The sequence below is a fragment of the Saccopteryx leptura genome, chromosome 1, assembly GCF_036850995.1.
Source record: "Saccopteryx leptura isolate mSacLep1 chromosome 1, mSacLep1_pri_phased_curated, whole genome shotgun sequence".
NCBI lineage: Eukaryota > Metazoa > Chordata > Mammalia > Chiroptera > Emballonuridae > Saccopteryx > Saccopteryx leptura.
Window position 1 is genome coordinate 314,023,148 of NC_089503.1, and position 24,942 is coordinate 314,048,089.

The 24,942-nt window shown below is 49.4% G+C and overlaps 1 protein-coding gene across 7 annotated transcripts in view; it reads right to left on the bottom strand.

Moving 5' to 3' along the window:
- TCF20 (transcription factor 20) overlaps positions 1-24,942 on the bottom strand; it is a 210,786-nt gene that overhangs the window by 106,510 nt on the left and 79,334 nt on the right. For 3 of the 7 annotated variants that reach the window (XM_066358572.1, XM_066358569.1, XM_066358573.1), the window contains exon 2: positions 18,468-18,518. The exons of 1 other annotated variant lie outside the window; for it this stretch is intronic. In XM_066358572.1, coding sequence (XP_066214669.1) covers positions 18,468-18,518 — 51 coding nt within the window. Of the gene's footprint in view, positions 1-11,212; positions 11,235-11,877; positions 12,165-13,467; positions 13,486-18,467; positions 18,519-24,942 lie in introns of those variants that run through there. 3 more of the 7 variants (XM_066358575.1, XM_066358576.1, XM_066358574.1) reach the window with 3 other exon arrangements.

A 24,942-nucleotide genomic window follows, 5' to 3' on the forward strand; every position in this document is an offset into this window, starting at 1 on the left:
ACTTGTCTCCACCTCACTTTCTCACCAATACACCACCCTCACGCTTGTCATCCCCTTCCATCCCAACCACACATCTCAGCACCCCTGGCCACCACCTCAGACTGGAAACACCTTCTTTCCTCATGCCATGCACCTGGGTTTTCTTCCTAACCCAGGGGTCGGGAACCTTTTTGGCTGAGAGAGCCATAAGCGCCACATATTTTTAAATGTAATTCTGCAGTGGTAGAGCGTCGGCCTGGCGTGCAGAAGTTCCGGGTTCAATTCCCGGCCAGGACACACAGGAGAAGCACCCATCTACTTCTCCATCCCTCCCCCTCTCCTTCCTCTATGTCTCTCTCTTCCCCTCCCGCAGCCGAGGCTCCATTGGAGCAAAGATGGCCCGGGTGCTGGGGATGGCTCCTTGGCCTCTGCCCCAGGCGCTAGAGTGGCTCTGGTCGCAACAGAGCGATGCCCCAGAGGGGCAGAGCATCGCCCCCTGGTGGGCAGAGCTTCACCTCCTGGTGGGCGTGCCGGGTGGATCCTAGTTGGGCGCATGTGGGAGTCTGTCTGACTGTCTCTCCCCATTTCCAGCTTCAGAAAAATACAAAAAAAAAAAAATGTAATTCTGTGAGAGCCATACAACGACCCGTGTACGTTATGCATTATCCAATAAAAATTTGGTGTCATCCCGGAGGACAGCTGTGATTGGCTCCAGCCACCCACAACCATGAACATGAGTGGTAGTAAATGAATGGATTGTAATACATGAGAATGTTTTATATCTTTAACATTATTTCTTTTATCAAAGATTTGTCTGCGAGCCAGATGCAGCCATCAAAAGAGCCACATCTGGCTCACGAGCCATGGGTTCCCAAACCCTGTCCTAACCTGTCTGGTTGCATCCTCTCTGCTCTTTAAACGCCAGCCTGCTCTCTTGACCACTCACATTCCACAGAGTTCTATCCTGACCCTCTGTGCACTTGTCATTATTAGCATCAATAACATAACAGGGGGTGGGATAGGGAGGTATCAAAAACCAAAACCCATCTAGGGGCTGAGCTCTGAAGTCCCTGTCACTGGTGGGGATGCCCATCTCTCAGACAGAAAAAAAGGAACGACTTCTCTACATATTCACATTCCTCGTTTACCCCCTGAGAAATTTCACCTACTCCTAGGCAGACACAGTGTGTATAATCTCCGAGTCTCAGTCTACGACCCAACTCCTTCTCTGCAATGTCAGATCTGCTCCTCAAACCCTTGATGCCTTCCTTACAAGCACCTCAAACTTAAGTCCAAAATGAGAGTCATCATTTTGCCCTCACTTTAGTGAAACACTACCATCACCTAGTTTCCAAGTCAGACGTCTTGACTGGCCTTGACCTCCCTTCTCTCTCACAAGACAATCTCCTCAACTGGTCTCATCCCATCATCCTAAATTCCTTTTTAGTCAGTACTTATGAACCACTCTGTGCTAAATACTGCTACAGACATTAAGTACACAGCAGAAGACAAGAAGACAAGCTTAATCCTAGAGGGAGGAGACAGGCAACAAATAAATATAAGACAAGACAATTTCAGGGGGTGATCAAAGTTATGAACAAAATAAAGCAGAATGAGGTGATGGGGCAGTGTTAGAAAGGGTCAGAAAAAGTCTCTCAGAGAGGAAACATTTAACTGAACCTGAATGACAAACAGAGACAAGTTTCAAAGGGATTTGGGAGGCAGAGTGCTCCAGGCAGAGGGAGGAGCCAAGTGTGAAGGTCCTCAGGTAGAAATGAGCTTGGATGCTGTTGAGAAACAGTGGGACAAAGAGTTGGAACTTAGGGAGAAAGGAGGAGCCAGGTCAAAGGGGCTCAGAGGCAGGCAAGGGAGCAGATGGGCCCTTGTTGGCCACCAGGGAAGCAGTGAAAAGCTACTGGAGGGTTGTAGGATTATCCAATCTGAATTTTAAAGATCACTTTACACGATAAATGGAAAATGATTTGGGAGGAGGGCAAAAATAGGGAGGTTGGAAAACCAGTCAGGAGGCTAATACAGCAGTCCAGATAAGAGGGGACGGTGCTTAAGATGAAAGGGAACAAGTTTGGGATATATTTTGGACATGAAGTTAATAGTACTTGCTGGGAGATTAAACTTTGAGAGTGAGGAGGGAAGAAAAAATCTAGGACAATTCCTAGATTGTTTTTAAGTATAATTTACATACAGTAAAATTACAGAGAACATCTGATCCAATCAGACTTGATGAATGTGTATCGAGACTTTGAACATTCCTATCACTCTAGAAAGTTCAGTTCCTTCCTAATCCAAGAAGCAACCATTGATGTGATTTCTAGTTTCATAGATTAGTTTTGCTTATTCTAGAATGTCTTGTAAATAGGATCATCCATTTTGGACTTCTTTGTGTCTGGCTTTTCACTCAGTGTAATATGTGTGAGATTCATCCTTATTACATGTATTAGTAGTTTGCTCCTTTTTATTGCTCAGTGGTCTTCCATTGTACGAATGTATTAGTTTGTCTATCCATTCTCCCACTGGTGGGCATCTGAACTGTTTCCAATTTGGGGATACCATGAATATAGCTGTTATGAACTTTCTAGTACAGGGCCTATTTGTGGACATGCACTTTCATTTCTCTTGCATAAATATCTAGAAATGGAACTTCTCAGTCATAAGGGAGACATACATTCAACTTTTTAAGACACTTTGAATTTCCAGAAGTGGTGGCATCATTTTATACCCTCCTCAGCGTCTGAGTTTGGGCTGTCTGGCTCCTGCTTTGCTTGAATATACTCCAACCATGCCACAACCAAACTCATACTCCTCCAGCTCTCCCAAGGACACTTTCCCTCCTTATTCATCCTCTTTGCTGCCTTTATCACGCTATTTATTTATTCATTCAACAAATATCCTGAAGGATGAAAAAAGGCTAGGATAGCCAGTGTTCTAGGCAGAGGAATTAGCACAGCCCTGAGGTAGGAAAGTTCCTGGTGCCTTTAGGAAACTGAAAGGGAATGTGGCTAGAGGACGGCAAGCAGAAGCAGCAGGAGCGGTGGTCAGATGGGCAGGCGGGGGCTGGGGGGCTCAGTACTCAGGGCCTTGAGGGAAATGGCAAGGAGTTTGGATTTTATTCAAAGTACTGTAAGAAACTATTAAAAGTTTAAGTGAAGCTCTCAGAGGTGACTTTTCGCTACTCTGGGCAAAGTGGAACAGACAGACAGGAGCAGAAACGAGGAGGTCGTGCCACCCAGTGTCCAGGCAGGAGAAGAGAGGCCCGAGGTTAGCGGCAGCACAGCAGACAGACTCAGATTATTAACACAGCACTGACAGACAGCACCTGGTGATGGATTAGATGTAGAGGGCACTGAGAGAAAAGGGATCTGACTTGAAACACTGAGTGGATGATAAAGCCACTTCAGAAAAAGGGAACAAGCGGAGGAGAGTTTCTGAGGAATGTACGTTTAGTCTTGGACTGTGAAGCTCACGTTACTGGTGAGATCTCCAAACAGCAGCATCAAGCAGGAGTTGGAGGATCTAGAAGAGGTCTGGCTGAAGATATCAACGAGGGGAGGTCAGCATATGGACAACAATGAAAGCCTGTAGATATCTGAGAACATCAGGGACAGAGTCCAGAGAACACTAATGGTCAAGTACAAGGGGAGGAATGAGCCACAGAGATTGGGAGAAACAGCTGAGACACAAGTGGGTGATGAAGAAGTGAGTGGTCCTCCTTTGAGAAGCCTCCTGTGACCATGCAAGTCAGGGTACATGTCTTGGTACAGCACTGTATTATCCCCCCTTCAGAGCACTTTTGATATCTGTTCAACTGCCTTTCTCTACTAGGCAGATATTTGAGGATGTAAAAGCGCTAGGTTCAGTAGAAACCAGCCCTGCTCTAGTTCAGTGTCTTGGTACACAACATAATGTGGAATGTTGTTTACGGACAACTACCCTTCAATAAGTGTCACCTGTGGGTGATGCACTTCTTATTTTAGGCCCTTTCCCAATGGCCCTGAAGATAGGATACCTCCATTGTGCATATGTGGAAACTGGCTCAGGAAAAATGCCGAAGGTCACTGCTATTAAGTGATGGAGACAGACTGAGACCACACATCTTCCTTCAAATGCTCTGTTGCCTCCATAAAGTGCCCATCACATGGACTTTACAGCGGAGTTCCCTCTCCTATTACTGCCAAAGGCATACAAAAGCTGCCCCAGGTAACTGGCCCACCAAAGCACTCAGCCACAGGAATATCCAAGGAAGCAGCCCTGCTCCTCCAGAATCCCTACTGTTGTCAGGCACAACAAATAATCTCCAGACTCCCAAAGTAATGCTTCATATTTAGGGTGCTTCTGAGTATAGAAATGAAATCCTCCCTGAAACTGAGATCTGGAGGTGAAAATTTAGAACTGCTAGGGCCTCAACTCAAATTCTAGAAGTTAATTTTAAGCCACATATCAGAAATTTCCCCCTACATCTAAATAACCTTATTCTGCCCTGACTTGGTGGTTCAGTGGACAGGGTGTCTTCCCAGTACGCCAAGTGGCGGGCTCAAATCCCTGGTCAGGACACATATGAGAAGCAACCAATAGTGCACAACTGAATGGAACAACCAAATGTAACAATGAGTTGACGCTTTTCTCTCTTTCTGTACCTTTCTGCCCCCCCTCAAAGCAATGGAAAAAAATTTTTTTATAGTGGGTGGGTGCTTATTCTAACTTCACAACTAATGCTAAATGTGGCTGGAACAAGACATAATCAGAAGAAGATTATGTCTCAATGGGGACTAAGACGCCAACACTGAGTATCTCTGTGAAACATAACAGGGGTACAATTTTCTTTGTCCATCCTCTGCTTTCAAGATTGATGTGCTCTTTTAAAAAAAATATTTTTCCCATTGATTTGATGGGGGGGCAGAGGGGTAGAGGGAGGGAAGGAGGAGGAAGAGAGAAAGAAACATCAGCTGGTTGTTCCACTTAGTTGTATACTCACTGATTGCTTCTTGTATGTTCCCTGACCAGGGATCGAATTCACAACCTCAGCACGCTAGGACAATACTCAACCCACTGAGATAACCAGCCAGGGCCTCCGTGACTTCTTAAGACTGAAACTACACAGGCTTTTTCCTAAGTGAGTACATTAGCATCCAGAGGCTTCCTTTCTTTTTCTACTCAAGCACCAACTGCTATCAACCCTCTGGGGAGAGCATGGGTTTTGGTGGAAAAGAACAGGGTCTGTCTTAGCCTTGACTCTGACAGTGTAAAGCTGCATAACACCTTGGGGCAAGTCACCACCTCCAAAGCATCTTTCCTGAGTTGTAAAGCCAAAGAGCTAAACTAGACAGTTTCTTAGGCTTCTTTATGTTCTCCATATAATTCGATAATCAGAGCGCATAGAAAGGTATTTATGTAGGATGCAGGCCAGCAGGCTGAGAAAGGCTGAGAGTTTTTTTACCTCTCTGGGCTATGGATAGTGAAGCCTGACTGGCCTGTGCTGTTTCCTCCCCTGCCAAAGCACCCTGCTCTCAGATGTCCTGCTTCCCTCAACAGCTCCCCTCCCTCCAACCTACGCAAGTTCCCCTCAGTCACTTTGGATCCTTCACTTGAAGCAAAACCTAGCACAGTACCCTGCATGCACATATGTCACTAATAGTTGATGCTTTAACAAAATAAGATGATTATAACACCACAACCCAATTCCCCAACAAAGAAACATACATACAGCTAAAGGATGTTTCTAATAATGCCTAGCATCCACCAATATTTTTTTAAAAATAATTTTAAATCTTATTTATTCATTTTAGAGAGGAGAGATGGGGGGTGGGGAGGAACAGGAAGCATCAACTCTCATATGTGCCTTGACCAGGCAAAGCCCAGGGTTCTGAACCAGCGACCTCAGTATTCCAGGTCAACACTTTATCCACTGCGCCTACCACAGGTCAGGCGCATCCACCAATATTTAAACACATCTCTACTTTTTTTAAATCACTAAAGAAAAGCAGATAATATTCCTCCTTTTTATCCTTTGCAACAGCAGTTCTCAACCTGTGGGTCGTGACCCCGGCGGGGTCGCGACCCACAGGTTGAGAACCGCTGCTTTACAAGCAAGGTACTACTAATGACCCCTCTTCAGTTCTGAGCTAGGTCCCCATTCACAAAGCATAAAGATATAAACGAAGGGAAGACTTCAATCAATCCACCCACCTCTATTCTTTGGATTAACTTCTCAGGATGCTCAGGGCTAAAGCAAATTGTTTACTCTTTAATGCCATTGCCACCTATCCCACAGATCAAGTTTGACTGCTCTACTAGCAGAAAAGGCTCCAGAAGAGGGAACATCATCCCCTGAGTTACTATCCTATTGTCTTTCTATTCTCTTCATAGCTATTATCACCACCTGACATTCATACTGACCTACTGTTTATAGTCTGTCTCCAGAGCAGGCTCCTTCTCTATCTTGCCCACCAGTGCATATCCCATGCTTAGAACAGCATCGACAAACACTTGTTAATGAAAATTAGAACACAACACACAGAGGACCTTAATCCATGTTCAAGGCACCATTTTCCCATCAGGCCGTCAATCAAGTGTTCCAATAAACTTCCACCCTTTCCTACAAAACAGCTTACATGTACATACTGCAACAGTTACTTTTCCGTTAGCTAACATTTTCTGTAACTTCCCCACAATGAAGCATCAGATATACCAACAAGTCACTTTTTAGTTCATCTTCCTGCTGGGTCATGCACATTACTTACAAGCAAACACAGCTTTAATGCAGAAGGTCCTGATTGTGTTTGTCGCCATAAAACCTTTTCACTCATACTGCATGTACCACAGGTATTAAAAGGACTTGAGTAGACTAATAGTAAAAACTATCCAGTCTGAGTGCAATGTGACAAACTATGCACTACAAAAGCCCTGATTTCATTATACAGTTGACCCTTGAACAATATGGGGTTAAATTGTGCGGGTCCACTAACGCAGATTGTTTTCAATAAATACTGTAAATGTATTTTTTTATGATTTTTTATTTATTCTTTTTTTTTTTTAGAGAGGAGAGAGAGGAGAGAGAGGGAGAGAGAGAGAGAGAAGGGAGGAGGAGCTGGAAGCATCAACTCCCATATGTGCCTTGACCAGGCAAGCCCAGGGTTTTGAACCGGCAACCTCAGTGTTTCCAGGTTGACGCCTTATCCACTGAGCCACCACAGGTCTTTTTTATGATTTTTTAAAAAAACATTTTATTCTCTAGCTTAATTTATTGTAAAAATACAGTATACAGTACATACAATGTACAAATGATGTTAATTAACTTTATGTTATTGGTAAAGTTTCTAGTCAACAGTAGGCTATTGGTAAATTTTGGGGAAAGTCAAAGTTATATGCTGGGGGGTGAGGGGGATCAGTGCCCCAATCTGTTGCTCAAGAACCAACTGTATCATATTTCCAGTTCATAGCTATTCTTTTTTTAAGTGAGAGGAGGGTAGATAGACTTTCACATGCACTCTGAACTGAGATCCACCCAGCAATGCCCCCGTACCCCCAATCTGAGGCCAATGCTCGAATCAATCCTCAGCAACCAGAGCCAACACTCAAACTAATCATGCCACTGGCTGCAAGAAGGGGAGAGAAGGGGGAGGGGAGGGGAAGAGAAGCAGATGTTCGCTTCTCATGTGTGCCCTGACCAGGAATTGAACCCAGGACTGCAGACTGGCGCTGACGCTCTATCCACTAAGCCAACCAGCCAGGGCCTTCCAATTTATAGCTATGATCTACAGTTTTGCTCCAATGTAAATGGGGTATTGTTACTTTTTTTTTTTTTTTTTTTTGCATTTTTCTAAAGCTGGAAACGGAGAGACAGTCAGACAGACTCCCGCATGCGCCCGACCGGGATCCACCCGGCACGCCCACCAGGGGCGAAGCTCTGCCCACCAGGGAGCGATGCTCTGCCCATCCTGGGCGTCGCCATGTTGCGACCAGAGCCACTCTAGCGCCTGAGGCAGAGGCCACAGAGCCATCCCCAGCGCCCGGGCCATCTTTGCTCCAATGGAGCCTTGGCTGCGGGAGGGGAAGAGAGAGACAGAGAGGAAGGCGCGGCGGAGGGGTGGAGAAGCAAATGGGCACTTCTCCTGTGTGCCCTGGCTGGGAATCGAACCCGGGTATTGTTACTTTTACCTCCTCAAAAAGAAAATGAAGGCAGCCAAGTCAGAAGCCTCAGAGAGATCTTATGAGCACTAAGGTGCCTTGAACACAAGCCCCCAGGAAGAAGAGAACCTAAGGCATACTAGAAAAAGGACTGTCTTTTGTAAATGTTATCTTTTGAGTCCTATCTGGTCAAACTGAGAGCAGTCACCAAATAACATGATTTCTGTACACTGTAAACCAGTAATAGACAAGTGACAGCCCCTCACATATTATATTGCTCTTTAAGCTGATAAAAGAATTCAGCTCAGGACAGAACTGTAGAAATGGGTATGAAAGAGAAACTTTTCAGATTAAATCTCAGGTGCACAGGCAAAACTGGCCAGATATGGAGAGTGAAAGTTTAGAAAACTCCCACGTGTCACTAAAGTACATGGTAGTCATAAAAATCATGCTTGCAGTATTTTGCCCAAGTCCAGATTTCAAGTTCATTGTACTTTAAAAAAGAAAGAAAGAAATTTCTAGACCAATCTACCACTAGTTGATTTTATCTTGAGCAGGCACTGAGCTACACGGTACTTAGTAAAGGTTTTGGAGCCAAAGGGAGGACGGTCACATCCAAGCCCTGACCCAAACACACTTGCATTACCTGCAGCTCCAAGTAGTCAAATGTTCTCTGAAATCTTTTTCCTGACAACTTCTATGCACAAAGACAAAAACAAGAACAATAACAACAAACAACAACAAAAACAAGGCACATTCAGCATAGGCTAGAATATAATATACTTTCCAAGAAACACAGGACAGCATCTGGGATTTGAGGAAAAACTGTACCCTGACCAAATGTCATGCTCTGTGACCTCTCAGGTCTCCTGGGTGGACTTTTTAAGGCAACTTAAGATACCCTGAACAGAACATAGCATACTGAATCTTTAAAAACAAAAACAAAAGTTGGCATCCTTTTCTTTCTATATGAAGAAATGGTTGACCTCACCAGAAGTACTCCAACTCTGACCTCTAGATCTAAACAGATGTGTTTTCAATTACATCCCATTTCATACCACTAAAAGGTTACAAAACCTAAAACCTGAGAGATGTCTCCTCACATCTTAGTACCTTGGCAACCTTCACTCACATTTATAAACACGCACAAATTACATTTGTAGAAGAAGAGTTTTCTAACTTCCTCATGACATAAATGTAAACATACATGTGGCAACCACTTACAATGTAAGGAATTAGGGTTTTTTAAATTCCACACCAAATGAGGTAATAATTTAAATATCAATGTAGAATAAATTGCTTTTGTGTCTACCTAACGTATGTGACAGGCCTAATGTTAACATACAAGAAAAATTCTACCTGTCTCCAAAGTCAACACTATGAGCACACTTCCCAATGCTAATTGCCTTTTTGAAAGCATGTTTATACATACAGACGAAATAAAAAAATGATCTAAGAAAGACTATTACACCACATTAGGCGTGTGTCCTTCAACCATCACAGTACTAGAAAATTATTACAAACAAGACCAACTTCTGGGGCTGGTCTAGAAGGACTAAGCAGTCAGAAGCATGGCCTAAGGCCCTCACACACCATAAAAATCAGTGAAACTAATTGGGGTTCTTCAGCATCTGAGAGGAAGCATCAGGCTACCATTAAGGAATAAATTGGGGATGCAAATAATTAGTGCACCCTGAGGTGACAGTTAATTCCACTAGCGTGCCATTTCACAGGACATATACATTATGGAATTTCACTGTCCCTACTGAGAACATTGAAGCTGGAAATTTTAAAAGTTAGGCAAACATCACTCGAAAGAACTTTAAATAAATCCCTCCCCAATCTCCTTGCAAAGAAAGATCTTGTAATTCCTTGGAGCCAACAACACACAGACCCAAACACACTTGCATTACCTGCAGCTCCAAGTAGTCAAATGTTCTCTGAAATCTTTTTCCTGACAACTTCTATGCACAAAGACAAAAACAAGAACAATAACAACAAACAACAACAAAAACAAGGCACGTTCAGCATAGGCTAGAATATAATACTTTCCAAGAAACACAGGACAGCACCTGGGATTTGAGGAAAAACTGTACCCTGACCAAATGTCATGCTCTGTTGAGAAGGAAAAGATGGAAGTTAAAACGTGAGACAGGTTTTTAAAAGCCATGTAAGATACAGCCTGTATTTCTTAGGAAGGGGACTCCTGGCTAAAACAAAAGTACAAGATAGGAGAGAGAAGACAAAAACAAAAAACAAACAAAAACCCCAAACTACACAAAACCTATGTAATATTTCCTGGGGAAAGGAGTTCTTATTTAACACATGAAGAGTTGAAGCCTTTGAGAAGATAGATAACTTGGCCAAGGTTACAGTTTAGTGGTGGCAAAGCTGTTAAGTAAGTTCCTGTCTCCCAAGTCTGGACTTCAGTGCAGTTTGCCACTCCACCCAGCTGCCAACCCATGTAAGATGTTTCATAAAACTCCTCACTGAGGCTGTTAACATAAGGGTCCAATTATCATCCAAAGATCTGCCTGTTAGATAATAGCTCGAAAATTCCATCCATTTTACAGCAGTTACCAAAGTCATCTAATCCTTGAGAGAGAAAGGAAAAAAAAAGCAGAGGGTACGGATGGGGGGGATCCTAATTTTGATTTGTCTTCTAAAGGCAAACTAAAGGGTCTCATACAGGCAGACAGTGCTAGACCTCACAACCACAAATACAGACAATAATCCCCACCCACAGGCCCAGGAAGGCGGCTGCTCCCAGGCACCGCCCCCCCCTCACTAAATTCCACTCCCATCCCGGCACACAGGAGACATTCCACCACCCGCCGTTTCCACTGCGAGCAGGTCGGATCAGCCACCGTCCTTTAATACCACTTTCTCCCCGCAAAGGGAAGGGAAGGGAAGCTGAAAGCCTTGGGTCCCCAAACAAGCGCTTGCTCGCAACGAGGGGACCACCGGATCAAACACTCTGCCCTGCTCACTGCGGCAGGGGAGGGGGAGAAAAACCCACGCAGGAAGTGTGTCCTGGGCTCCGCTCCCCGCCCCTCCCCGCGACAGGACCTTGCGCCCGGTCAGCCGCTACCTGCCCTCCGCTCCCAACACACGAGAAGCAGCTGCGTCCACATGGCTTCAGGTGTTCACATGGCAGTAAACGGGCCCCTGTCCCTCCCCGCGGCCGAGGCGCGCTCCGACTCCGGGTGCCCTGGCGCGCTTCCGTCCGCCGAGCCGGCCCCTCCCCAAGCCCGGCCCTCAGTCCTCCGGCCTCGCCCCCAACCCTCAACGAAGAAGCGAGCGCAGTCTGATCCCAGAGACGGCCAGGGGCCCCGGGGCGGGCGGCACTGACCCCGCCGATCCCCGGGCACCGCCCGCTTGCTACCCGAGATCGCAACGAGCAGGTACCTCACCCCGGCAACCCTCCAGCACCCTCAGGCTAGGAAAAGTGCCCAAACCTCGCGGAACTCCAGGCCAGACCGAGACCCCTAAACCCCTAATGCCAGGCCGGGCCCCTTCCCCTCAATAACCCTAGGTCATGCCAGGCCGCTCCTCTCTGCACTATAGGTCGGACCGGGCCAATCCCTCCAGCATCCCGAGCCCCGGCTCCGGAGTCCAGTGGTTTCAGCACTCCTAGGTCGGGCCGGCAGGGACCTCTGCCCCCAGCCCCTGAGGCCGGACATTTCGGCCTGACCCCAGCTACTTAGCCCTGGCCCCAGCCCCTTTCCCCCCTCCCCTATTCCGGGCGGCGGTTACCTGCGGGAGCCCCCCGCCCGGTCCCACGGCCTCGGCCGGGGGCGGGAGGGGAGGGAGCAGCGGCGGGCGGCGCTGTGCAGGGTGGGGGTGGGGGAGCCTCTGCCGCCTCCAGCTCGGGCGCCCGGGCCGGCGGCGGGGCGGGCCGGGGCCGCAGCCCCTCGAGGCTCGCTCCGGCCCGCGCGCTCCCTCCCAGATCGGGCGCGCCTCAGGGCGGGCTCCCCCAGCGGAGGCCACGGCCGCCTCGCAGGGGCCGAAAGCCGCTCGATTCGGGATTTTTTCTCTCCATTCTCCCAACACACAGGAAATAACAGACCGTCAGGTGACGGCGCGCGGCCAATGGAGAGGCTCAAGGCCGCGGCGCGCGGGCGGGCGGGAGGGCGCGCGGCGGGGGCGGGGCGGGAGGGGGCGGGGCCGGCGGGCGCGCGCGTGCACTCCCGCGTGCGGCGGCGCCTAGGCCTGCGCGCGCCGAGCAGCTACCAGCTCCGCGACTGGGGTCGCGCGGGGGTTTTCTCTGCAGCCGCGGGGAGCAGCGTGAATGTATTGCCGCTTGCCCAGTGACGTCGTGGTCCGCAGCTCCCGTCCGTTCGTGGGAGTGGCCGCGAGCCAACTTTCTGAAGAGTTTGTGGCCCGAATGTTTCTTTGGGATTTTTGGAGTTCCCTGGGGCCTCCAAGGCCAAAAACACGCCTCTGGCAGACAAGGGAGTCTGCGGGCCAGGGCCCGACCTCCTCGCCGTAACTTTTTCAGTAGGGCTGGGCACCGGGGCGGTTCTTGCCAGCCAAGTATCCTTACAGACCTGGTTCCCTTGCCGTTTCCACCCCTTGGCCCCGCGTGTCCTTGGATGAATGACTTGGGCCCTCAGTTCCTTCACTTTCATTAAACGAATGAAGCCCACCAACTTCGTATGTAAAATATATGCTCACCAAATGCCAGTTGTCTTCGCCTGCAGCGGCATTGAAACCTGCAATGCCTGATTGGCTGGATCCAGAGTCCAGAATTAATTTGGAGATAAGGGAGAGAGGATTATGGTGCCAAGGCCCCAGGCTGTTCCCAGACTTCCTTTGCAAATCTCATGTATGTTTTATGGAGCAAAGGAATGGCGTGACTTTTTAAAAGAAAATCTCAGTTGTAGAGTAATTACTGAGATGTTTGTGCTGTGTGACCAACTGCTATCAAAAGCAAGGGCAGTGAGGATATCTGGAGTGTTTGTGATCCTGCCTGAGATTCACCTGGATACCTGGCCAGGTTCTCACTTTGGCCCTCAATTTACTATTGAAACAATGGGAACAGGGAGATGTCTCTAATATTGGCTAAAATTGCTGATTCTGAAGTAGGCCCCATCAGCCCTAGATGTTGGAGTAGTTCCTTTTCTGAAACAACCCAACTTGAAAATAAACTGGAGTTGGAAGAGTGTTTTGGGAGGCTGATAGGAACCACATGCAATATGGGGTCCATATTTAGGTATATTTGAGGTACACAGCTCCCCAGGGCCTGGTTCTGCCCTTTCACCTCTCACCCCACCTAGCCAGACACGTTAACACTTTGCCTCCCCTAAGGCCACACAGAAGGGTCCTGGCTGTGGCCACACCTACCTCCAGTTTAGGGATCCCAGGAAGGGCCAGAGTTGGTTTTAGCACCTCACGAGGATGTGAATGGGGAAGGGAGTGATTTCTCCTGGCTTCTGTCCAACCTCACAAAGTGGGGGCCAGCTCCAATGTGGGTCAAGGCTATTCTTGAAGACTTGGTTCCCAACACCTCCTGCATGCCGGGAGGGGTGTGGGTTCTTCCGGGACAGAGCTGAACAGGCTGTGGAGCCCTGCCCTTTGGCTGTTCCCATTGTTCTGTGAGTTTCATTTTCAAATTCTTTGGCACCAAGACTTTTAAAAGACCAGGGCTGGCTTCTGCTTGGATCAGGGCTGCAGAGGGGAAAGGTTGGGGGGACTCTCAGCACAGGCCCATGTTTTCTGGACACACATGGAAGGATCCAGGAGAGCTTCTTGAACCCTGAGTGTTGGCGGCACCCTCAATTTCTTGAGAGAACTCATGAAGCAAAGGGAAGCCCTTTTCCTTATAGTCTTCAGCCCTGTCATTCCTCCCTTCCTTTACCCTCTACCTCAGCTCATTGAGGTTTCAGACTGAGGGTCATGAAATCAATGCTGAAAAGGGGAGAGAATACAGAGACCAAATAACTGGAGTCCAAGCTCTAGGCTGCTCCTGCCTCCTGTCCTGGGACTGACCCTGTAGCCCCCTTCTGGACCCTTCTGGAAGGTTGCCCAGCTTGACCTCCACCTGGAAACTTCCCAGCCCTAGGGCCAGGCCAGCCTCAGCTTCTTTACCTCTGGCGGTCTATCACTTTCCCTTTTGGTACCATTTGGAAAAAAAAATGTGTGGGTATTACGGCCAACAGATGGATTTTGGGTATTCTTGGGCTGTGTGGCCTTGGACAATTCATTTCAACTATCTGAATCTTAGTTTCCTCAGTTATAAAATGGGGATAATATGACCTCATTCATAACACAGGTGTTATGAGAATCTAGAAATTTGCATAAAAATTCTGTACAGTACCAGGTACACATTAACAATAGCTATAGTTCTATGATGTGAACACAATATGACACATAAGCAGATGGAGGCTCAGAGAGTTTAAGTCACTGCCCAAAACCCCACAGTGCCCGGAGCCTCCTCTTTAATCATGTTAGCATCTTCTATTCTGGTATTGTCTCATCTGCAAGAATCCTGTTTTTCCTTCCACTTTGAGAAAGATAGTAGATTCATTGTGTGTATGTGTTTTCCCCTCTCTCCTAACCCAGTCAACTCAAAAAATACTTATTGAACTGAATCAGTGGTTTCAATTCCAGAAGCAAAATTAATCCATTCCCTCCTCCTCTGGCTCAGAGATGGCTTTTGGAAACCCTGTGTCACTCCCTTTATTACAAACTCCTCTGCCCTCCTCCAGGCGCTCAGGCCACTCTGGGATTACAAATGGAGCCTTCTGCCTCTAGGTCACTGATTCCACTACCATGTGTCAGTGCGGATTGATTGAGGAGACTGGCCCTGCCTGGCAGATCAGTGACTTGTGCGAAGTGAACCACGTGTTGTGCCTTCAGCAGCAGGCGGATGTCCTTCCTCTCGCTTGCAGTCTCTTGAGCACACATGCAACCCTCACCTTTCTCCTTCTGTGGGCCCCAGCTCTCCTTCCTCTTGGGAGGGGCCTCCTGATAGGGGAATGAAATGAGGCTTCAGAGGAGGGTAAGAGCGGGATCTTGCAGGGCCAGGTATCTGTGACAGGCTTGATGTAAATCTGTATCATAGGAGCTCACAGTGACCTCTGCTCAGGAGCTGTGTCCCTTTTCCTCCAGATGGAAGTTGTGGCTCCCTCCTTAGCTCCCACAGGTCACATTGGGCTGTTTATATGATTGTGTCCATCTCTCCCAGTAATGTGAGCATTGGCAGGGCACACACCTCTGCTTCCCTGAGATCTCCAGCATCCTATGCAGGATAGGGAAACCACACCCATAAAAACGATAACATTAATAATGTTGACACAGCCCAGAGAAATGCAGGATTACTGTGAAAAGGCACTGTGTGTTTGCAACAACTTGATGAGGTTGATACTGTTATCACCTCCCACTTTACCAATGGGGCCATTGAAGCACAGAGAGTTTACAGCTTGGAAGAGGCCAAGCTGGGATTTGATCTCAGGTCTTTAGAGATTGTACTCTTAACCACAAGCTTCCCAGCACTTGGTCAACACTGGAAAGATGGATAGACACAGACAGTTGGTAGGTCCCAAAGTCCACAAGTGGACAGGAAAAGAAATGTGAGAGGACAGCATGGTCGGCACCAGCCTTTCCCCACAATTACCATGTTAAAGCTCTGGAGACTGGGCAGTTTGCCTGGAAGGCCATGGCATTGCTGTGCATCGCATACTCATCTTCCCACAGGTGAGCTGAGAAAGAACACCAGAGCAGACCCAGCTGAGCAGCTAGAGGCCCTTGCAGCCTAGCCCACCAGAGAGGACCCCTCAATGCACTCAGCACCCCTGTCACATGTGGCATAACTCTTTGGGTGGCCCCCGATGTGCTGGCTTAGCACAGGTCACTGAGCTAGGTGCCCAGCCTGGTCTCACACCAGGGTGTGCCCTTCAGCATATCATTCAGTGTCTCTGAATCTGAAGTTCTTCATCTGGAAATTGGAGTGAGTGGGAGGAGGGGCTGAGTGATCTGCCTAACTCCATGAAGTTGGGGCTCTTACCTCCCAACAACCTTCTGAGGCAAGGTTTGTCACTTTCATGATACAGACAAGGAAAAGGACAGAGAGGTTAAGAGACATGCCTGATATTACACAGCTAACAAGCAGCAGAGCTAGAATCTAAACTCAGCCTTTTGGCTCCAGAACCCCCTGCTGAGTCACTTGTAGCACTACAAAGAGTTAAAGTGAAAATGAAATGATCTAACCATCATAGTGACAAAGGCATGAAGTGTAAGCACTTCACCTGCATTAACTTGCTTAATCCTTACACCAAACAGTGTGTAAGGTGGGTACTGTTATTACTGCACTTTGCCAATGAGGAAACTGAGGCCCAGAGTCACTCGGAAGGGGCAGAGCTGGAATCTAAAGCTGGGTGGGCTGGGCTGTAGGCACCTGCATGGCTTTATCATGAGATAACAATACGGAGGGTCCTTTCCATTAGGATTATTTCTGTTTGAAAGCTCAAGACTTTTAGCCCAGTCTCTGTGGGGCTCCACCAGAAGGCAGTGCCACATGCTGAGGCATGCTGGGAAAAGACTTTGTTCCATCCTGTTTTGTTGACATGCTCTTCATTTTAAGCCTGAAACCCAAGCTTCCTGCAAAGAATTCAAACCGGGCAGAAAAGCGCAGCCATGATACAGCCACCACTTCCTGAGCCACCAGCGTTCCCTGTGCTTGGGGCTCCATATGTGTCCTCGCCACTAACTCTCAAAGCGCCAGAGCAGCTCCCCCTTCACAGCTGAAGAAACTGGAGCCCAAAGTGGCTAACAAGATGCCCAAAAGCACATAGTTGCTAAGGGGTAGATCTGGAGACTTGTCCTTCTTGAAAATCCTGGCTCTTCTGTCCACATCAGCTGCACCTACCTATGGGGGCACGGAGGTGGGTCTTGTTTGTGAGACTCTTGACAGAAATGCTTCTGCTCGTCTTTCACAGACTCAGTGTCACAATTCCTAGACTACTGGGAGGGCATCAGGACACAGGTGCAGAAATGTGAAGCTGGATGCTGCATTCTTGACCAGGGAAGCTGAGAAAAGTAGACATTGATGCTCCCTCCACTCCATCTCTCTGTCCAGTGACTCGGGAATGGCTACTTTGCCACCAGGGTGATTGTCTTCTGGAAGCAGCCATGCCACTTGAGGTTCTTCATCACTGCCCTGCATCTCCCTCGTGAGGATAACCACATGTGTGGCTCCGGGGAAAGCAGCAGAATTGATGGTTTCTCTAACTCCCAAGCAGTTCTCTCGCTGCAGCCTCTCTTCTGCACCCCCACCCTCATCGCTGCAGCAGGCCCATCACAGTTACCCAAAGCCAGCTCTGATCCTACTCCCTCTGGCTCAGAGGTTTTCACTGGGTCCCAAGTGACTTCAGAGTTCAAGTTGATTCTTATCCACCTATAACACAAAGCCCTCATCTGGCCCCAGCTCAGCTTTCCAACTTTCTCTCACATGTCCCATTCTGCCTCTTTGCCAGAACAAACAAGCTGTGTTTCTGCCATGTGCCTGTCTGTGCCCAGATGCAGGAAACTCTTTCTCTTGCCTGTAGATTGAAATTATACCCTCAACTGCCACCACCTCCATGAAGCCTTACCTTAATACTCATCATAAATTCATTCAACAAACATTGACTGAACCCTTATCACATGCCAGGCATTGAAACCAAGGGTCCCTGTTGTCATGAAGCCTGCACTCCCATGGGGCCATTAGAGAGAATGACTCATCACATAAACAATTTTGCAACAGCCATGACATACATTAGTAAGAAAGCATGGCAAGTGCACAGAGGGTATATGATGGGACCCTGGGTCTTGGGGACCCAGGTCATTTGAGATGAGACCTGAAGGACAGATAGGAAGTAGCCATGTGATGAGGTTGGAAGAGAGCGCCAGGTGGCAGGCTCAGCATGAGCAAAAGCCCTGAGGCAGGAGGAAGCAAGCAGATTTCCAGGAAGGGAAAGGAGGCCAGTGTGACATAAGGGAAATGAAAAGCTGGAGATGCCGCTGGAGCAAGACAGTGCAGGCCACAACAGGCTGGGGAACTTTATCCCAAAGGGAAAAGGGAGAGCCACTGAAGGATTCCAAGCAGAGGAAGCAGTCAATATTCATTTATAACGATCCTGCTAGCTGCCCTGTGGCTGAGCATCTTGTGTAAAGTCCAGGCTTTGCGTCTGACCACCCCTGTACTTTAGACATCTGATCATTTGGGTGTGGAATTTTCAAATCTTCCTCCTGGACCAAGCTCTCGAGGCAGGACTGACCTCCAGTTCTCCTGCATCATCCCCAGCACACGGAGCTGCTCCAGAAATGTTTGTGGAATGGACCAACAGATAGGAGAAGACACTTACCAGCATTTCCCCTGGAAGGGGCCAGGCTGCCTGAGGGGCCTTCCACGTTCTCTGGAAATCACAAAAGTCAAGGGTTTTAGTACGGCCACTACTCAGGGAACCCCTGAGAGCAGAGATGGCATCCCACTGATGTCCACAGCTGGGTCAGCATCCAGCCTGACACCGCACAGACATCTGCTGGTGACCATCTCGTCAATGACAAGAAGCAGAACTGAATGCCCTCATCAGTTATAAGGAGCTTTCAAAATTTACAAAGCATATTTCACATTAACAGTCCCAGGTTGGGGTCAAGCTCCAGTGGTAAAAGGCTCAGAAAAATCCAGCGGAGAAAAATACCTGGAGTCAACCCTCTCAGGTGGGTATGGTTATTGCTCTGTTTTACAGATGAGGAAACTGAGTCCCAGGAAGGGGGCGGGAGTCACCAGCAAGTCATGGCAAAGCCAAGACAAGAAACCTGACAGTAGTTCGGGCTAATATGGCCCCATGGGGCTAAGAGAAAACTTTCCAGAAATTTCTTTTTAAAATGTTCTCAAGTGACATATTTCATCAGGATGTCTGTCAGGCCAGCAGTGGGAGCTAACACACCAGTTCTCGCAGGCTGTTCCTGCTACAGTCAGATCCACACACTCAGATCCTGAGGTTGGCAGCTTAGCCCAGGGCACAGGAGGGCCCTGAGTAATGAATGAGTCCTTGGCTCCCAGGGACCTGCCGGCACACAGCAGGTGTTCAGTAAATGCTAAGTATTTGAGGGGAATCTGAGCTAATCTGGGTGGGGGGCCTACAGTTGAGAACCTTCCTACAGCTCTGGGTGAGCTGAGTTACTTGCATTAACTCAAGTCATCCTCACAACAAGCCCCTGAGTTTACAATTTCCCCATTTACAGGTGTGGAAACTGAGACTCAGCAATAACTGACTGGTGAGTAGCAGGGCTGGGATTTGAACCCATGCAGGGCCCTAAAGCCAACCCCATGCCCTGGCTGAGTGCAGGTGGCAGAAACCTCCCGGGCAAAGGGAATAGCACCTGTGCATTCCTCAAAGGACGTGATCATTTGCAGCTCCCCTCCCCTGTGCACCAGATGATCGCTATTCCCGTTGCCCACAGATTCCTGTGGGCAGTGACAAGCTGGCATGGTAACTACCTCATCACAGGTTTCGTATCTCCCAAACTCCCTCCCCCAATGGTCTCTGGACTCCCTTTATCTGCCCTGTCTTGTACGGGCTCCCAGTGTTATAACTTTCCTCTACCTTTTGGTAGTGGGGGGGGGGGGTGCAACCTTCAGCAAGCTCACTAAGCCCTTGAAGCTTCGGCCTTGTCATCTATAGAATGGGGACATTAACATCACTTGTCACGAGAGCTGTGCTGTTTCTATTATTCTGGCCTCAGTTGCACCATACAGTGGAACAAGAGCTGAGCAATCTGTCTGACTCCAAAGCTTTTGCTGAAGAGGGGAGGGGGAGTACGGGAACGGCCATGGTCTTCCATGGCAACTCAGCCTCATAGTGAGGTCTGGGCTGGATATAGTTCCCTGTATACACTCACTCCCAGAATATGGTTCGTATCGCATGGTGCTGGGACAGCCCCATGTCCTCAAGGGGCCTCCTGGGAGCCACTACCCTGCTTGACCCTCATTAGCTACAAACTGTAGCCCAGGTGAGGTGGGCTGGTGGGAGCAGGAGGAGCAGTGAGAAGGCTAGGCACTGAGGCTGTTCATCTGCAGGCCGATTGCAGAATAGAAGGGAAGAAAGCATCCTTTCTGGAAAAAAAAAATCAACGAGCAAATGATACTGCCCAAGTCCCAACCTACATGGAAGCCATCCAGGAAAATCAAAGAGTCAAGAGAATCACAGCCCCTTAAAGCAGCTGAGGACCTGAGAGGTGAGCAAGCCCAAGCCGCCATCCTACAGAGAGGAAAACCAAGACTTAGGGTGGGGGCCGTGACTTCCTCAGGACCCCAAGGCGTTTCAAAGCAGCTCTGCCATGTGTGAGGAGTGTCCAACCCAGGTGGCTCACTTGCAAAGGTAGGTGGGCCGTTGCTGGTCCCCAGCCATCTGATTCCCTCTGATCTTGCCCATACTACCACGGTGCCATTTAGCCTCACCCAGAAAACACCAGATCTCTGGGGCTCCTCCCTACATGCTTCTGGCTTTTTAAATGCCCTGTCCCACCACCCCCACCCTAACATGTTAGGTAGAGTAGGGGGAGTGCCTACTTATACTAAGTGCTCACAAATCTTAGTTATGGTTACCAAGCACGATTATCATTCCCGTTTTACAGGGTAGGGCGACTGATGATCAAAGAGATTGACCCACAGATAACAGGTGCTAAATCCTTCACTTTCCTAGGCTGATTTTTCTTTAAGCTAACTAACAGTTATTGAGTGCCCTCAGGAGCCAGGCTTTGGGCTATATGTTTTGCGAAATATCTCATGTAATCTTCACCACAGCCATGTGACTTAGGTACTATTATTACCCTAGGAGACCAAGAGCTCTGAGAGGGCAGGCCACTTGCTTGAGGCCACAGAGCTGGTAAATGGCATTCAGGATTGAATCCAGGCAGCCTGGTCCATGCTGTGCTGCCATCTCTGCTGGGGATGGATTGAGGAGAGTAGCCATCCTGGCCTCTTGCAGGAGCTTCCAGTCACCACAGGGCTCCAGGCTGGAGAAGCTGCTCCAGGAACCCTTACTCAGGTCAAGGTCTAGGCATCCACAGTGCTTCCCTGGTAATGCTGGCCCCAGCTCAGAGTGGGGCCTGGCCAGCCTGGGCCCAAGGAGTCCTGAGACTCCAAATTAAAAGAAGACCCGCTTGACCAGGCAGTGGCGCAGTGGATAGAGCATCAGACTGGGATGCAGAGGACCCAGGTTCGAGACTACGAGGTCGCCAGCTTGAGCGCAGGTTCATCTGGTTTGAGTAAGGCTCACCAGCTTGAGCCCAAGGTCACTGGCTCGAGCAAGGGGTCACTCAGTCTGTTGTAACCCCCCAGTCAAGGCACATATGAGAAAGCAATCAATGAACAACTAAGGTGCCACAAGGAAGATTTGATGCTTCTCATCTCTCTCCCTTCCTGTCTGTCATTCTCTCTGACTCTCTCTGTCTCTGTCACTAAATAAATAAATAAATAAATAATAAAATTAAAAAGAAGACCCAGGTGAGCCCTTAAATTTAGATACGGGGCTGTCTGGGAATTTTAACACAAGGCCAGCTGAGAGCCCTGACTTGGGTGGAGCTAGAACAAGCCAGCTTGGCAGAATCCTAGAGAACTGTCTGAAGTTCTAAGATATGAACACCCCCAGAAAGCGCATTTGCAATAACCATGAGATGTTGGTGTGAAACGTGCCCACTCTGTCATCAAGTTAGATTCTGCATTCCTCCAGAACTGGCTCCCACTGTGGAAAGAAACAGGGCCCCCTCTCCCTCTTCCCCTCCCTGAGCTTTGGCCACATGATGTGACTGGCCTTTTACACCTTGAAGCTGTGCGATTGCACTTCCTTCTGGTTGTACACCCTCCTATGCCTTAGCCTGGTTAACTCCTACTCACTCTTCAAGGCCTTCAAATGCCACCTTCTCTCTGAAGCCCCTCTTGATTACTGTCAGAATTCACAGGGGTACCCTAGGGAGAACATTTTTTGTTGCCAGCCCCCTCATAACCACCGCTGCCATTAATTGGGCACCTGGTATGTGCAGGTGCTGCACCTACAGTCTCTTTAACCCCCATAACAAGCGTGCAGGTTGAGGTTACTACTCCCAGGTCACTTCCTTTTAAACTCGCAGCTCTGAGAGGCTAAATCACAGCTAGAAAGTGGCCAGGGAAGACTGTCAGTCAGAACCACCTGACTCCGAAGTCCCTGTGGTCCATCAGATCATGGGTGTGTGAAGGGAAGAGGCCTGCTGTGCTTCTCCCGTCTCTGTATGCCTAAAGGGTGCCGGCTCAAGTGGGCAGGCTCTGTGAACCTGGGCTGGGTGATGTGAGCTGACTGGCCTGCTGGCCTTCGCTGTGGCTGCCTGCCTAGTGCTCCCAGCACCTCCGGCCAGGAGGGTCTTAAGCCCAGGCCTGGCATGGACCCAGCATCTAAGCTTTGGGCAGAGCCTTTCCACTCTTCCTTTTCCATCTGGCGCAGGAAGCTCTGTAGGGCACCAGAGCCCTGCAGACCAGGCTAAGGCCAAGCAGGCAGCTGTTCCTCACACAGCCCCTGCAGCGCTCTCTGGCTTCCCTGTGCAGGATGATGTGTGGGCCCAGGACCTGAAGGAAATGCCAGGGTATAAAAGTGAGGCTACCATCAGTTTCCAAAGGGACATTCTTTAACTACATGAGGCTCTCCAGCACAGGACAGATATTCTCCTCACAAATATATGTCAGGCTCCATGAGGAAAAATCCCCTTTAGGTGGGTTTGACCAAAGGAAGTGAGCCTATCACTTCTTCTAGAATATGAGGCAGGGTGACTGTTCCATCTTGGTGGGCCACTTTCCTGGGGGGAGCTACAAGTTTGGACCTGCTCCCCTGGTTTCCAGATACAACCTCATTGCTCAGCTCTGGGCAGGTGCCAGGAATGCTGAGAGGATGCCTTAAAAGTCCCTATATCCAAGGTGATCACAGTGTATTCAGTGCTGAGATGGGGGGAATGGAGGTGGGCATGGTGCAGGTCCCAGGCCATCCAGGTGGAACACAGGGTAAACTTCCCGGAGGCAGTAAACTGAGTCTAGAAGGACTTGACCTGGCAAAAAAGGAGGTGGTGAGGTCAAAGTGAGGAACTAGCTCCTAGGGAAGGAAGAAAATGAGGGCCACAGATTAAGACCCAGTGTGTGATGGGCTGGACCAGCTGGCCACAGCCTTCCCCTGACCTTCCATGTGAGGAGGGCTCCTGCCTTGGCTTCCCAGCTCAGAACCTTCTGTCTGTGCTGGGGCCTGAGCCATGGCCTGACCCTGGTAAAGCCCCACCTTGTGCATTCTCTAGAGACCTGTTCCAAAGGCTGGCCACCTGCGTGCAGACCACTGCACCTGCCTAAGCCTTGATGCTGCCCAGAGCCTTGGGGTGTAGTTGCCTCTCAGCTCAGGTCAGGCTCAAGCTCCTTGCCTTCATGGGCCTGTCAGAGGAGTCAATGTCCTGAGACATTTTGCCAATACCAGCCTGGTGGCAGAAGCCTTTGCCAGCCTCTGGGGCAGGCCAGGCTAACACTACAGCTGCAGGCATGCCCAGCCCTGGCCTGTGTCTCTGAAGCCCCATCTCAGCCCCAATTCTGGGCTCTTGCTCTCTGCTCTTCCAAGGGAAGCAGCTGTAGGCAGAAGTAGCCTTTTGAGATCTCAGGCCACCCAGTAGTCTAAGAATGACAAGAACTGTAACCTTTCTGGGGACAGAAATCTAGCAGGGTGGCAGCCAAGACAGGGCAATGCATGGGGGTTAGCCTGTGCCTTCTGCAGAGTGAGGAGGGGGCTGGTATGTCAGAGAGAAGGGAGGATCAGCTCCTCCCCGCCATGCTGGCCTGTCTGTCTTCAGCATTTCACTGTAAAAATAAATGGAAGCACACGCCAGACAGAAAAAAAGGGAGGAAGAAAAAAACCCCAAACCACCCCGCATGGGCTCCCTTGGCGGGTCTGGGCCAAGGCCTTGGCCTGGGTTACTTGCTGCTGCTTTTCCCGGGAAGCTGCTGGTGCCAAATTTGCATTTACCACAAACAGAGACAACACAATGTCATAATCCTTCTCCTGTCATTCTCCCCTCTTCCTCCTCCCACCTCAGACACACACACACACACACACACACACACACACACACACACGCTAACACAAAATGACAGCTCCCTCGACAGCCTGAATGAGCAAAGCCATGGATCTGCCTCTTAATTGTTGGCATTTCTCTCTGGCCGCGCACTCTGTGCCCATCGCCCAACTTGCAGTAGACCACCCACTGCCCCCTCCTTTGTCCCAAATCACCGCTGACAAATGGCCTGCTGGAGGTAGAAGAATATGCCTGGAAATAACGGGGAGGGGGTGAGAGAAAGAAGCCAGTATCCCCCACCCCCACCCCGCACCTCTGCACCCTCACTGCTGGGGTCCTGGCCACAGGCGCGGGCTGGACCCAAGGGAACAAGGGGCAGTGATGGTGACTTGGCCCCTGGGACTCTGACCTGAGGTCTTGCCCTTCACACCCCTGCTGGTACGGAGCCAGCCGCTGGGCTCCCAGAGCAGCCCCTGTAGCCCCTCCTCTCGCAGCCATCCTCCTGGGCACTGCTCTGAACATCCCCCGAGCTACCCCTCCTTCCATCGCTCTTTATGGCAGTTTCAAAGCTGCAGCCGCCACTTGAGCAGCTGCGGCCTTTGATGGGGACAAGGCAGTGAAGGCTGCCTGGGAGGCCCCTGCCCGCCCTGTCCTGGCTCTCCCGCCCCTGCCCACACCCCCCCCACAAGAGCCTGGGCTAGGCAGCATGACGCAGTGGGGTGCCTGGCAGGCACACCTCGCACACCAGAGCAAACTTTCACG